We start from the raw sequence: 13731 nt of genomic DNA, 5'->3' as shown, positions 1-13731 counted from the left end.
CGGATTTCAGATTTGGAATCAGCAATGCAGAAATATATAGAAACAGTTCTAAAACCTCAAACAACAAAAAACAACAACAAAAAAATTGTTCCCAAGTTTTATTGAGTCACAGGCCACTGAACTCCCCCTCTGATGCTTACATCAGAGCAAGACCTTGCTGGGGCAAGGACTAGCTCAGGCAAGTTGAGCCAGCCCCTCTCAGGATGGCCTGACTAGGGGTTGGAAGCCCAGGTCAGAGCCTGAATACAGGGGCTCTGCCTAGGTCCCCAACAGCCCAGGGCCTCCGTCAGGCTCAGGCTCCCCTATGACCTCCAACACTCATGCAGCTCAGGTTCCCAGCCCCTTGCCAACCCTCCTCATAGGTGCTGAGGGGGTCTAATTCCAGTCTTCCTTCCTTTGAACATTCATGTGATTAAAGTTATGGTTCTGGGTGTAAAAGAAGTTCACATTCATTGTAGAAAAATAGGAAAAGGTCTAAACAGACCCAGAGAAAATCATCCTCTGCATTCCTGCTACCAAGCACTCTCGCTCTTTCGTGTTTTGGCCTCTCCACAAATGCACCCCGCGCTCCCCATGAGAGAGAGGCTTGGCTCCTCGGAGGCTCTGCTGTGCCTGCACTGTGTGTCTCTGCAAGGAGGCCTGGCCTGCATGTAAGAGGAGGAAGGGGCAGTGGCATCCCATCACACACAGGCGAGAAGGCCACGGTGAGGGATCACACTCTATGTGCAGTGCTGCTTTTTCCAAGGTCAGTGAGGACTTTCAAAAAGAGAGGGTCGGAAGGAGCATAAATGGAGGGGCTTCCACCTCTCAGGTCTCAGGCTTCAAGGACAGGCATTGATCCCTCTTGTCCTTGGCAAGGCTGTAGCAGACCAGCCCTGCTCTTGGTGGTTTCCGGCTCTGCAGCAGCCGGGGCTGGCTGGCTGGTGAGGCTGTTGCACCTTGCTTCTCTGGCAAGGATGGCACACAGGGTCTACCGCTTGACCGATCCAGGGGGCTCCTAAACTCTCTCATGTTGGCAGCTGAGTCTACCTACCCCATCGAGTGCAAGGTCTGTGTGACCGCCCCCCAGCCCCATGCCTATGCTGGGCCCTCAGAGCCCACGGTGTGTGTGTGGGGGGGTATTCCTCAAGGACGGGGTGGCGCCAGCTCTGCTGAGCACAGCTCAGTTCCCCCTCGGGACTCAGATGGCCAGTGGAGCCACAAGATTGCATGGCCAGATTCTCCATATTCCTTTCCGCTGCCCTCAAAAAAATAAGCTTTCTCTCTGTTTCTCTCCATTTTGGAAGCAGCACCTTCATTCTATTCAGATGCTCAGGCCCAAACCTAGTCATATGTGACTCCATCTTTTCTTTTCTTTTTTTTATTAATTTTTAAAATTTTTATTGATTTCAATTTATTGTGTTTATATAGATTTAAGTGTCCTACCGAATATATCTCTCCCCCACCCTCATGTTCCCCTCATCACCCCCTTTGCCACCTCGCTCAATGCCTTCCCCCCTTCCATCCAGGATTTGCTGTCCTACTCTCTACAATGCTGTGTAATATATATATATATATATATATATATATATATATATATATATATATATATGATTTCACTAATCTCTTTCACTTCTCTGATTCCATCCTCTCATCCTCCTTCCCTCTGACCGCTTTTCCCTCTGGTCCCTGTGACCCCGCCTCTGCCTCTATTTCGTTCCTCAGTTCACTTTGTTCATTGGATTCCTCAAATGAGTGAGGTCCTATGATATTTTTCTTTCTCTGCCTGGCTTATTTCACTTAACATAATAGTTTCCATCCATGTTATTGCAAAAGGTAAGATTTCCTTTTTTTTCATGGCCCCATAGTATTCCATTATATATATGTACCACTGCTTTTTTTTTTTTTTTGTATTTTTCTGAAGCTGGAAACGGGGAGAGACAGTCAGACAGACTCCCGCATGCACCCGACCGGGATCCACCCGGCACGCCCACCAGGGGCGACGCTCTACCCACCAGGGGGTGATGCTCTGCCCCTCCAGGGCGTCGCTCTGCCGCGACCAGAGCCACTCCAGCACCCGGGGCAGAGGCCAAGGAGCCATCCCCAGCACCCGGGCCATCTCTGCTCCAATGGAGCCTTGGCTGCGGGAGGGGAAGAGAGAGACAGAGAGGAAGGAGGGGGGCGGGGGTGGAGAAGCAAATGGGCGCTTCTCCTATGTGCCCCGGCCGGGAATCGAACCCGGGTCCCCCGCACACCAGGCCGACGCTCTACCGCTGAGCCAACCGACCAGGGCCGTACCACTGCTTTTTAATCTACTCGCCCACTGATGGACACTTGGACTGTTTCCAGATCGTGGCTATTATAAACAATGCTGCCATAAACATGGGGGTGAATTTCTTCTTTTGAATCAGTGATTTGGTGTTCTTAGGATATATTCCTAAAAGTGGGATGGCTGGGTCAAAAGGCAGTTCCATTTTTAATTTTTGAGGAATCTCCATACTGTTTTCCACAGAGGCTGCACTAGTCTGCATTCCCACCAGCAGTGCAGGAAGGTTCCCTTTTCTCCACATCCTCGCCAGCACTTATTCTGTGTTGTTTTGTTGATGAGCGCCATTCTGACAGGTGTGAGGTGGTATCTCATTGTGGTTTTAATTTGTATTTCTCTAATGATTAGTGATGTGGAGCATTTTTTTCATATGCCTATTGGCCATCTATATGTCCTCTTTGGAGAAGTGTCTATTCATTTCTTTTTCCCATTTTTGGGTTGGATTGTTTGTCTTCCTGGTGTGGAGTTTTACACATTCTTTATAAATTTTGGTTATTAACCCCTTATCAGACGTATTGTCAAATATGTTCTCCCATTGTGTGGATTGTCTTTTTATTTTGTTCTTATTGTCTTTAGCTGTGCAAAAGCTTTTTAGTTTGATATAGTCCCATTCGTTCATCCCGTCCTTTATTTCACTTGCACATAGAGATAAATCAGCAAATATATTGCTGTGAGAGATGTCAGAGAGCTTACTGCCTATGTTTTCTTCCAAGATGATTATGGTTTCACAGCTTACATCTAAGTCTTTTATCCATTTTGAGTTTATTTTTGTGAGTGGTGTAAGTTGGTGGTCCAGTTTCATTTTTTTGTGGTTAGCTGTCCAATTTTCCCAACTCCATTAGTTAAAGAGACTGTCTTTACTCCATTGTATACTCTTACTTCCTTTGTCAAATATCAATTGTTCATAAAGGTGTGGGTTTATTTCTGGGATCTCTGTGTCATTGATCTATATGACTGTTCTTATGCCAGTATCAGGCTGTTTTGAGTACAATGGCCTTGTAGTATAACTTGATATCAGAAAGTGTGATACCTCCCACTTTATTCTCTTTTTTCAAGATTGCTGAGGCTATTCGTGTTTATTGGTTCCATATAAATTTTTCGAATATTGTTTCACATCTTTGAAATATGCCATTGGCATTTTAATAGGAATTACATGAATTTATAGATATCTTTGGGTAATATAGACATTTTAATGATGTTTATTCTTGCTATCCATGAACATAGCATATGCTTCTACTTGTTTGTATCCTCTTTGATTAATTTTATCAATGTTTTATAATTTTCTGAGTACAAGTCTTTAACCTCCTTGGTTAAATTTACTCCTAGGTACTTTATTTTTTTGTTGTTGAAATAGTAAAGGAAATTGTTTTTTTTCAATTTCTCTTTCAGACAGTTCAATGTTGGTGTATATAAATGACACTGATTTCTGAATATTGATTTTACATTCTGCCACCTTGCTGAATTCATGTGTCAGGTCCAATAGTTTTTTTTACTAGACTTTAGGGTTTTCTATGTACAGTATCATGTCATCAGCAAACAATGATAGTTTCACTTCTTCGTTTCCAATTTGGATGCCTTTTATTTCTTTTTCTTGTCTGATTGCTGTGGCTAGGACTTTCAGAACTATATTGAATAAGAGTGGTGAAAGGGGGCACCCCTGCCTTGTTACTGATCTTAAGGGGATTGATATTAATTTTTGCTCATTGAGTATGATGTTGGCTGTGGGTTTGTCATAGATGGCCTTTATTATGTTGAAATATGTTCCCTGTATTCCCACTTTGTTGAGAGGTTTGATCATAAATGGGTGCTGGATTTTATCAAATGTTTTTTCTGCATCTATTGATATTTATCATGTAATTTTTTTTTTTTTTTTGTATTTTTCTGAAGCTGGAAACAGGGAGAGACAGTCAGACAGACTCCCGCATGTGCCCGACCGGGATCCACCCGGCATGCCCACCAGGGGCGAAGCTCTGCCCACCAGGGGGCGATGCTCTGCCCCTCCGGGGCATTGCTCTGCCGCGACCAGAGCCACTCTAGCGCCTGGGGCAGAGGCCAAGGAGCCATCCCCAGCGCCCGGGCCATCTTTGCTCCAATGGAGCCTCTGCTGCGGGAGGGGAAGAGAGAGACAGAGAGGAAGGAGGGGGGGTGGAGAAGCAAATGGGCGCTTCTCCTATGTGCCCTGGCCAGGAATCGAACCCGGGTCCCCCGCACGCCAGGCCGACACTCTACCGCTGAGCCAACTGGACAGGGCCTTGTTCTTGTTTCTTTAGGTATGCCTATAATGCTTTGAACTTCCCTATCATGGCTGCTTTTGCTGTGTCCCATAAATTTTGAGTTGTTGTATGTTCATTTTCATGTTTCAAGGAAATTTTTGATTTCTTCCTTGATCTCATTGTTAACCCATTTGTTATTTAATAACATGCTATTTATTCTCCAAATGTGAATGTTTTTCAGTGTTTTTATTGTAGTTGATTTCTAGCTTCATGCCATTGAGATCAGAGAAGATGCTGATATGATTTCAATCTTCTTCTTTTTGGCCTTTTACAGAGACAGAGAGAGATTCAGAGAGACGAATTGATAGGGACAGAGAGACAGGAACGGAGAGAGATGAGAATCATCAATCATTAGTTTTTTGTTGCGACATCTTAGTTGTTCATTGATTACTTTCTCATATGTGCCTTGACTGTGGGGCTACAGCAGATTGAGTAACCCCTGGCTCGAGCCAGCGACCTTGGGCCCAAGCTGGTGAGCTTTGCTCAAACCAGATGAGCCTGCGCTCAAGCTGGTGACATCGGGGTCTCAAACTGTGTCCTCGGCATCCCAGTCCAACGCTCTATCCACTGCGCCACCACCTGGTCAGAGTGATTTCAATCTTCTTAAATTTATTGAGACTCATTTTGTGTCCTAACATGTGGTCTATCCTAGAGAATGTACTATGAGCACTTGAATTCTGTTGCTTTAGGGTGAAAGGTTCTGAAGATATATATTAAATCCAGTTGATCTAGTGTGTCCTTTAAGGCTGTTGTTTCTTTGTTAATTTTCTGTCTGGAGGATCTATTCATTGATGGTAGTGGGGTATTAAAATCCCCTACTATGATAGTATTGCTGTTGATCTCACCCTTTATGTCCATCAAAATCTGCTTTATATATTTAGGTGCTCCTATAATAGGCACATAGAGATTTGTAATGGTTATATTTTTCTGTTGGATTGCTCACTTTATCATTATGTAGTGACCTTCTTTATTCCTTACTATAGTCTTTGTTTTAAAGTCCATTTTGTCTGATATAAGTATTGCTACCCTAGCTTTTTTTTCATTTCCATTTGCATGAAATATTTTTTTCCTTCCCTTCACTTTCAGTCTATGTGTATCTTTTGTTTTGAGGTGGGTCTCTTGTAGACAGCATATGTATGAGTCCTGTTTTCTTATCCATGCAGCTACCCTGTGTCTTTTGATTGGAGCATTTAATCCATTTACATTTAGGTTATTATTGATATGTAATTGTTCATTGCCATTTTATTCTTTAAATCTACATTCCTCTTTTTTTTAATTTTTCTCCCCTTTGTTCTGTTTATAACAGGCCCCTAACATTTCTTGCAGCATTGGTTTGGTTGTAATGAATTCCTTGAGTTTTATTTTTGTCTGGGAATCTTTTTATTTTTCCTTCAATTTTAAACAAGAGCCTTGCTGTATAAAGAAGTCTTGGTTGTAGGCTCTTGTTCTGCACTACTTTGAATATTTCTTGCCATTCCCATCTGGCCTCAAGTGTTTCTGTTGAAAAGTTGTATGTCATCCTTATGGGGTCTCCTTTGTAGGTGATTAATTGCCTTTCTCTTGCAGCTTTTAGTATTCTTTCTTAATCTCTTAACTTTGTTATTTTAATTATAATGTGTCTTGGTGTAGGCCTCTTTGGGTTCCTCTTTAATGGGACTCTGTGCTTCTTGAACGTGTGTGAATTTTTTCTTCATCAATTTAGGGAAGTTTTCTGCTATGACTTTTTCAATCAGGTTCTCTATCCCTGTTCTTTCTCTTCTTCATCAGGAACCCCTATGATGTGGATGTTGTTTTCTTCATGTTGTCACAGTGCTCTCTTAGAGTTTCCTCTGACTTTTTGAGCCTCTTTTCTTTTTCTGTTCTTCTTCCATGCTTTCATTTATCTTGTCCTCTAATTTGCTGATTCTATCCTCTGCTTCATCCAGCCTGCTATTAATTCCTTCTAGTGTAGACTTCATTTCTGATACTGTATTTGTCATTTCTGACTGATTCTTTTTTATGATTTCAATGTTCTTTTTGATGCTTGCTATCTCTTTATTTAGGTGCTTATTATGTCCATCCATTGTTGCTCTAAGATCCTTGAGCATCCTAACAATCATTATTTTAAACTCTGCATCCGGTATCTTGGTTATTTCCATCTCATTCAGTTCTTTTTCTAGGGATTTCTTTTGTTGATTCATTTGGATTCCATTTCTGTCTTCTCATTTTGCTTGTGTATAGACTCCTCCTTTGGGTGTGCTGATTGTGTAGATAACTGAGTAAAGGGTTGGTTTTGTCTGCCTCCTGCTTCCAGTTGTGCTGTTTCTGGTTCTTCTTGGGTTGGCATCTGCTGTTGTTTGTAATCCTCTGTGGACTACTTGTCTGCTGCTACTGTTCTTTTTGCTATTTGTGTTGGCATTTTCTATGCTTTAGCTGGGTCAGGAGTGAGGAGCCCTTCCTTAAGGTACCATTCTAACAAGGGTTGTTAGGTCCTGAGCTGATGTTTTCTGTATCTGGCTACCAGATGTGCCAGCCCTGGACCTCCCTGGCTGGAACCTGGCACAGATTAATGGGGGTCACTGCCTATGACTGACCCTTAGCAACCTTCTTGGAGCTACAGGCAATCCAGATCTAGTGGCTCCCTCTGCTGGGCCCAGGTGCCATTGTAAGTATCAGCTGCACTCCTAGGCTGGCTTTTATCTACTCTTGGCCAGTGGGCGTGGCCTCTGCATTCCCACAGTGTGGTCTGCCCACCGGCCCGCTGCCGCCACCTGCCACCTCCTCAGGTGCTCAGGCACAGGCACCGCCCTTTGGCAAGTACTCAGCAGTGTGGCAGGGTGGTGTAACTCAGACCTCAGCACTCAAAACCTGTGTCCCTGACATGCCCCTTGCTTCTAAGTGAGTCTTTGCTCTGACTGGAGCAGGAGAGCCTCTGGTGGGTGGGGTAATTGCTTCCCTTTGCTGGTGTTGCTTCTCCCAGGAAAAATGGCCACTTTAGATTTGAGGAGTGACTCAGCACAGGGGTTAGGGTGGCTGTCCCCCACAGTGTCTCTCCCTGTGCCTCTGAGATTACACTCTCCTCTTGCAACTTCAGTCCTCTCAGCTCTCCCCGCTCCCAGAGCCCTGGATAAGTGGCTGTGAACGAGGTTTTCTGTGCAGTCCCTTTAAGATGGAGCCTTGGTCTGAGAGTTCTGTCCCTTTCTCGCAAACAGTAACCCAGCTCTTTTCTCAGCTAAATACTGTCTGTATGCCCCCTCTAGTCTCTGGGGCTCTAGGCTGGAGCTTCGGTCCTGGGGTTGAGGACCCACAACTCTCTGAGCAACCCACCCTGCTGTGAGAGTCCCTCTGGGCTGCCGCTCACTCCTGGGAGTGGGGCAGTCCTTTCCACATTTCTGCCCTTTATACCAGTCTCAGTGTGGTTTCTTCAGTGATCCTTGGTTATAGATTCCTCTTAGTTTAGTCCAAAGTTGTTTTTCAAGATAATTGTTCTTAAGTTAAGTTGTAATCCACTTTGGCTCTGGGAGGTGGGAGGTGGAATGTCTGCCTACTCTGTTGCCATTTTCTCTCTCCTAAGGTGCCTTCTAAGTGTCCTGAAAGAGTATGGATACTTTGACATCATCTCTGGATTCTGGGATTGTGGGTAGGAGTCCAACCTTCCCATTCTGTTGGGATATTCCCTACTTCATAGTCTAATTCTCTTTTATTTGCTACTTCTACAATTCTTTTCTCCCAAATAGTTTGTCCTTATATTTGCCCCTCCATCTTCAGTCTCCACCTTCCTGCCATCTGCTCCAGAAAGCTGACCTATATGAACATCAACAAGTTCCTCTGCATTCCTGCTTCTACTGGGATTCAGATAACAAGGGAGACTCTCCAGTTCTTGTACTCCGGGATGTAGTAGTATTTGTTCCTGAACTGATATGTGCCTACTAGCTCCTTCACTTCTCTTGACAACATTCTCAACAGGGCGTGGGACAAATTCTGAGACCAACCCATGCCGGCCGCCCAAATTGTACAGGCATGACCCATCACAATAGCTACCAGAATGCCCCGGCCAAAGAGCCTGTGACTCCATCTTTTCCATTACCTTCCTTGCAGTCTGTGAGCAATCTGTGCAGGCTCTAACTTTCAGCAGAAACTTAGAATCTGGACACCTTTCACTACCTCCCCTATAGCCTGTCTTGGGCCAAGCCACTGTCAGTTGGAACTGCATTATTGCTGTTCCCTCCCCTCACCTCCTTGTGCAGGTAAGCTCATGACTCTCTCCACTCAGACCCGCTGAGGTTTCCACTCATTGTGTCCTGCATGGCCTGCAGGATGGCCTGGCCTTGGTGGTGAGGCCCTGACCACCCACCTGCCACATCCCTTAACTGCCTTCTCTGGTTTTAGTCACGGTGAGCAGCCTCCTGCTCCTTGAACAGGTGACTTCCATTCCCACACCTGTGCCATTGTACTGCTCTTCCCTAGCAGTCATGCTCTTCTGGATCTTCACATGGACATCCTTCTGACCCAGCACACTAGCTCTCTGCTTCCATGTATCCATATCACTGCCCATCTGCCTTTGCCTCAGGGGTGCAATATCTTTGGTATCCCTCTCCACTAGAACTGTGCTCCCTGAGGCTGAGGTCTAGCTGCCTTATTTCTTCTGATTAGTTGCTAGGGCCAAGAACAGTGCCTGATGTTCATGGGATGGCTGCGGAATAAATGCATGACTGAGGATGACCAGTAGAGAGGGAGGCTCCTCACACCGAGCATGACTAAGGCCATCCTGAGCCTGCTCCTGGAGCGGGTTAGGCTGGGATGGCTGGCAGGCTCTGGTCAGGCAGCTCTTCTGAGACCCACTCCACACATAGGACCTGTGTGGAGAGCTTGCCACACTGGATTCTTCTCAGCTCTCAGTCCACAGTGCCCAGAGGGTTTCACTGAATTTCTCAAGACCTTCTTGGACCACAAGAAATACCCAATGCTTCTGTTCATAAAATGGTTTGGCCCAAGCAACTCAATAAGTACTTATGTCCCAACAACTTAGAAACCATTGAAAGAATAATATTTACACATTGAAAGAATAATATTTCATTTGGAAATAGCTACCATGACTTTCTAATGGGATGTGAGCCCAGTGGGCTCTGCACAGCTTCAGTGACCTTGGAATCACCTTAGATATCACCAACTTCATTCTGTGCTCCATGTGGTGCTTGCTAAATTCAGCATCACAAAAAATATAATGTTCTTGGAAGGACTAAGCGTGATCCTATGCTAAAGCTGTGAGTTGCCTCTTAACCTGCAGCTCGTGGGTCACCTGACAGGTGTACCTGGGTTTCCCTTGACTTCAAATATTTAAGCTCTTACTGCCATGCCTCTGTGAGTGCTTAGGGCTCCTTGGCACACAGTATGGGAATTGTGGGATTATGCTGTTTGGTCCTCATAATGATCCTGTGAAGTAGGTATCGTTTCATTTTATAGGAGTAGAAGTGAAGGCTCAGAGAAGCCAAGGTATTGGCCTAAGGCCAACAGGTGATTGGTCAGAGAATCGGGACTGACCAGGTCTCTCTGAGGCTCTGATAATCCCTTGGACAATCAACTGGATATCTTGTGTTGTGCATCTTCAGGGTCCTGAGCATTGTTACCTGTACCTTTAGTGTCTGGAACCAAAGGGCTAGCATCAACTAGCCCTTTACTCCCACCCCAAGTCCTGGGAGACAGAACACCATCAGTGATGGCAACCTCTTGTTTTTTCTACTTCCAGGGGGCCCACTGTGCTCTTGCTGTGTCCCAGACCCCATGGGCCTCTCCTTCCTTCCTACCTACGGCTGCCAGAGTAACCGCACGGCCAGCGTGGCCGCCCTGCGCATGAAGGCTCGCGAGCACTCAGAGGCTGTCCTGCAGTCCGCCAACCTCCTGCCAGCCACCAACAGCAGCCCCAACCCCACGGCCAAGCCAGCGCCCCCCGATGGCAGCGAGGACAAGACCCCTTCTGCTAAGGAACAGAGTGAGAGCGACAAGAGTGTATGAGGGTCCCCAGTGCCAAGACCGGCACCCTCCCTCACTCATTTCTCCCAGCCTCAGTCCCACAGAAAACTCAAGAAAGCAAGGAGAAGCCTGCTTCCCAGAGCCTTCTCATGGACTCAGGAAGGGAGTGAGGCCTACAAGCCTCTTGCTAACTGGAGAGTGCCTCTGGCATCCCACAGCGGGCCTGTGCTGTCCTGGCTTCTTCGGTCGTAGGTTCTGATAGAACTGGTGGCACCAGAGCTGACTCCGTGTTGAGACCTATGAGTTTCCTACTGGGCCCAGAAATCTTGGCAGGAAGTGGTGTTGCTCACCCCATCACCTTCTTGTTTGTTTCCTGGGCTTCCCTTGAAGGTCCTGTCAACCCAAAGAACTGTGACATGAGACCCCCAGCCTAAGTCTCATGCTGTGAAATGGAACTGTCCTCGTACCATGAAAAAGTAGGAAACTGGTGTGATCTCAACCAACTCATATTCCCCTCTATCAAATCTGGCAGCCATGCCCCCCTTTCTCCGGTTGAAACGCCTTGGTTGTGGGCTTGGTTAGGTCGGAAGGTGGGAGTGGCTCTGCCCCTAGTGGTTCTCACTGGAAACTCCTGGCCAGACAGGTTGTCAGCTCCAGGGACTGGGGCTGCCAGCTTGACCCTGAAGGCATGGAGCACATGTTGCCCTGGCAGCTGAAACTGCAGGCCCGGGGGAAGCAGGGCTTTGGTCTGGGGAACCCCAAGGGCCCTTGGAGGAGATAGAAAACCCCTAGAACACCTCTGAAATAAGTCTGCCTCTGGATGGGCTACCTCTCCTCAGTCCTGGCATCCTTTTGTGGTTGTGCTTTTCTTAATTAATTTTTTACTGAAGGGAAAAGTAGTGGGAAACAAGGTGAGAATGGCACAGGTGCGGAAACGGAGCCTGGGAAAAGGGCTTCCCCGTGCTGGGAAGAGACTTCATTCTGAAGGGCCAAATTTTGTAAGAAGTTTCAGTTTTGGCCTAGTGTGTCTCTTTGCCTCATTTTCTCTCATGTGGGTGGTAAACCTGAAGAGATCAAAGGGAAATGTGCAATAATGTGAGCTCTGTCCTTCCGTGACAGGGCGTCTGGCACCCGAGAGACGGCAGTCTTTGATGGCTGACGGATGGATGGTGTTTCCATGCCAACCCTCACAGCTTTTAGGATGCTTGTTTTCCTTTTCGTTATCCTCATCAAATATTCTACCTTCAGCTCACCCTGCCCCCTTTTTACCCCCCCCCTTCAGAGTCCCCCCCCAAATAATAATCCCAAGTGTGTTGTGCCTCATATCTGATTACTGCAAAGCAGTTGATAAAATATACTGTCTCCTTAAAAAAAAATCAAACCCTTCTTCCGGCTGAATTTTGCTTGTTGAGTGAAATGATTTGCCAAAAAGCAGCAAAATCGCTTCTGTTTCCCTGTATGAATGTTGGGCTGAACGATATAAGCTCAAGCCCTTATGTACACTAACTCTTCAATCTAATTGTTTTATTAAACTCGTATTTCCTCCAGAAAGGTACATAAATAAGTGAACTGTTGAGCAAATTAAGAATACTTAACAGCATTGCATCTGAAAAGTAGTTATGCTGATTAAATTTTGTGTCCTTGAGGACTTTCAGGAAATTACTTTTGATCGTCAATAACACAATTAAGTAAACTACACACACATTAGCATGAATAATTGATAAGAAATTATGTATTACCACGAAGTACTGATTTAATAATTCATGATGCAACACTCTAGTGACTGTGCAAAACTGGGTAGCATTGAGAAGTCTGCCTGATGTTCCTGAAAGAAAGGAGGGACAGGGAGCATCGGGCCTCCCCGGAGATGCCGAGTGCTTAGTTTTGTTGTACAAAGCTAAATAGTAACCACGCATGCTGTAGTTTCTGTTCGTTTAAATACCCAAATAAATGTAGAAACGCTACAAAGAAAGACATCAAGAGCTCAGGTGTTGTCTCTGTTCCTCCTGACCCCCAGGTTGAGGGTCTGTGTGGGGCACACTCCCTACTTGAGAAGCACGTGGATGGAAATCTGTCTGAAGCTTCCCAGTGGAGGGCTTGGAGGCCTCAGCTCAAGTAACTCTGAGCAGATGCTGGGACAAGATAGGGTCACTGTGCAGGACGGAGCTGCCCTCCTGCAGCACCAATGCCTGCAAGACTCAGCCCACCCATCCTAGGACAGATAGACAGATGGACAGGTGTGGCCTTTCTGAGTCACCTTCAGGACTGTCCTTTGTGAAGTTTCCTTTCTGGTGATGAGAATGGCCTTCGATGGAGCCCCTATAGGCTGCCCCATGTGCAGAAGTTGACAACGTTGCTATAAAAAGGCACCTGGTCATTAGTCTGGAAAGAAGGTGTAGGCCCCAGGGGCTGATTGACTGATTATTATTATTATTTGTCTGTTAGTCCTCTGAAGAGCTTTCCTTAATTCACTCTACATTATGGAGAAGGAGCCTGAGCCTATGACTGGGCAGTAGCCCAGCCTAGTTGGGGATGGTAGCTTCCTAGGGGCAGGGGAGAGGGAGTAACAGTGGGGGAGGCAAGGAGTCAGAGGTCCCCTTCTCCACCCCTAGATGGCACTGCATTCAGAAATAGAGTGGCAGGCCTCTCAGGTGGGTGGAAGGATCTCCCTTTATAAACAGTTCCCATTTATTAAGACTGCCACTCTCCTTGCTTGGGAACTTGTCAGAGGAGAACTCATTTCGACCTAACGGTCAAGCCCCAAGGTAAGTGTTATAGTTCCCATTTTGCAGATTGAAAACTGAGGCATAGTAAGGTTGGGAAACTCCTCCAAAGTGACATGGCTGGTGGCCTCTGATGAAAAGAGGGAGAGCTCAGCCTCCTGGCATTTCACACAGGGAGTGGCAAATAAATGAATTAATGAGGTTAACTGGGCTTGGTTGTGGTGATGGAGGCGTAATGAGGACTAGTGTGTCCTGTGGGCTCTGTCCTGGGTGGGACTATGGTGGGAGGGAACATGCCACCCCAGTCTTTCCCTCTCCTGGATCCAGGCTGGCAAAGGCATAGGTCAACCTGACCCATTTAATCTGCCCCTGGGCCAACAAACCTGGCCTTTGCCTTCATGCCAGCATGTCCAAGAGCAGGTCCAGCAGGGATTCCCAATGCTGATGGTGGTCAGATTCCCTGGCTCCTCAGATGACTTTT

The 13731-nt window shown here is 46.2% G+C and overlaps 1 protein-coding gene across 1 annotated transcript in view; it reads left to right on the top strand.

Moving 5' to 3' along the window:
* Nucleotides 1–10569, top strand: part of DRGX (dorsal root ganglia homeobox) — a 40238-nt gene extending 29669 nt beyond the window's left edge. The window contains 1 exon segment of the mRNA XM_066349888.1: nucleotides 10304–10569. Coding sequence (XP_066205985.1) covers nucleotides 10304–10569 — 266 coding nt within the window.
* The last annotated feature ends 3162 nt before the right edge of the window (nucleotides 10570–13731 follow it).

Source organism: Saccopteryx leptura, chromosome 9, assembly GCF_036850995.1.
Source record: "Saccopteryx leptura isolate mSacLep1 chromosome 9, mSacLep1_pri_phased_curated, whole genome shotgun sequence".
Taxonomy (NCBI): domain Eukaryota; kingdom Metazoa; phylum Chordata; class Mammalia; order Chiroptera; family Emballonuridae; genus Saccopteryx; species Saccopteryx leptura.
The sequence above is the reverse complement of the archived record's forward strand: the minus strand, read 5'-3'. Positions and strand labels throughout refer to the sequence as shown.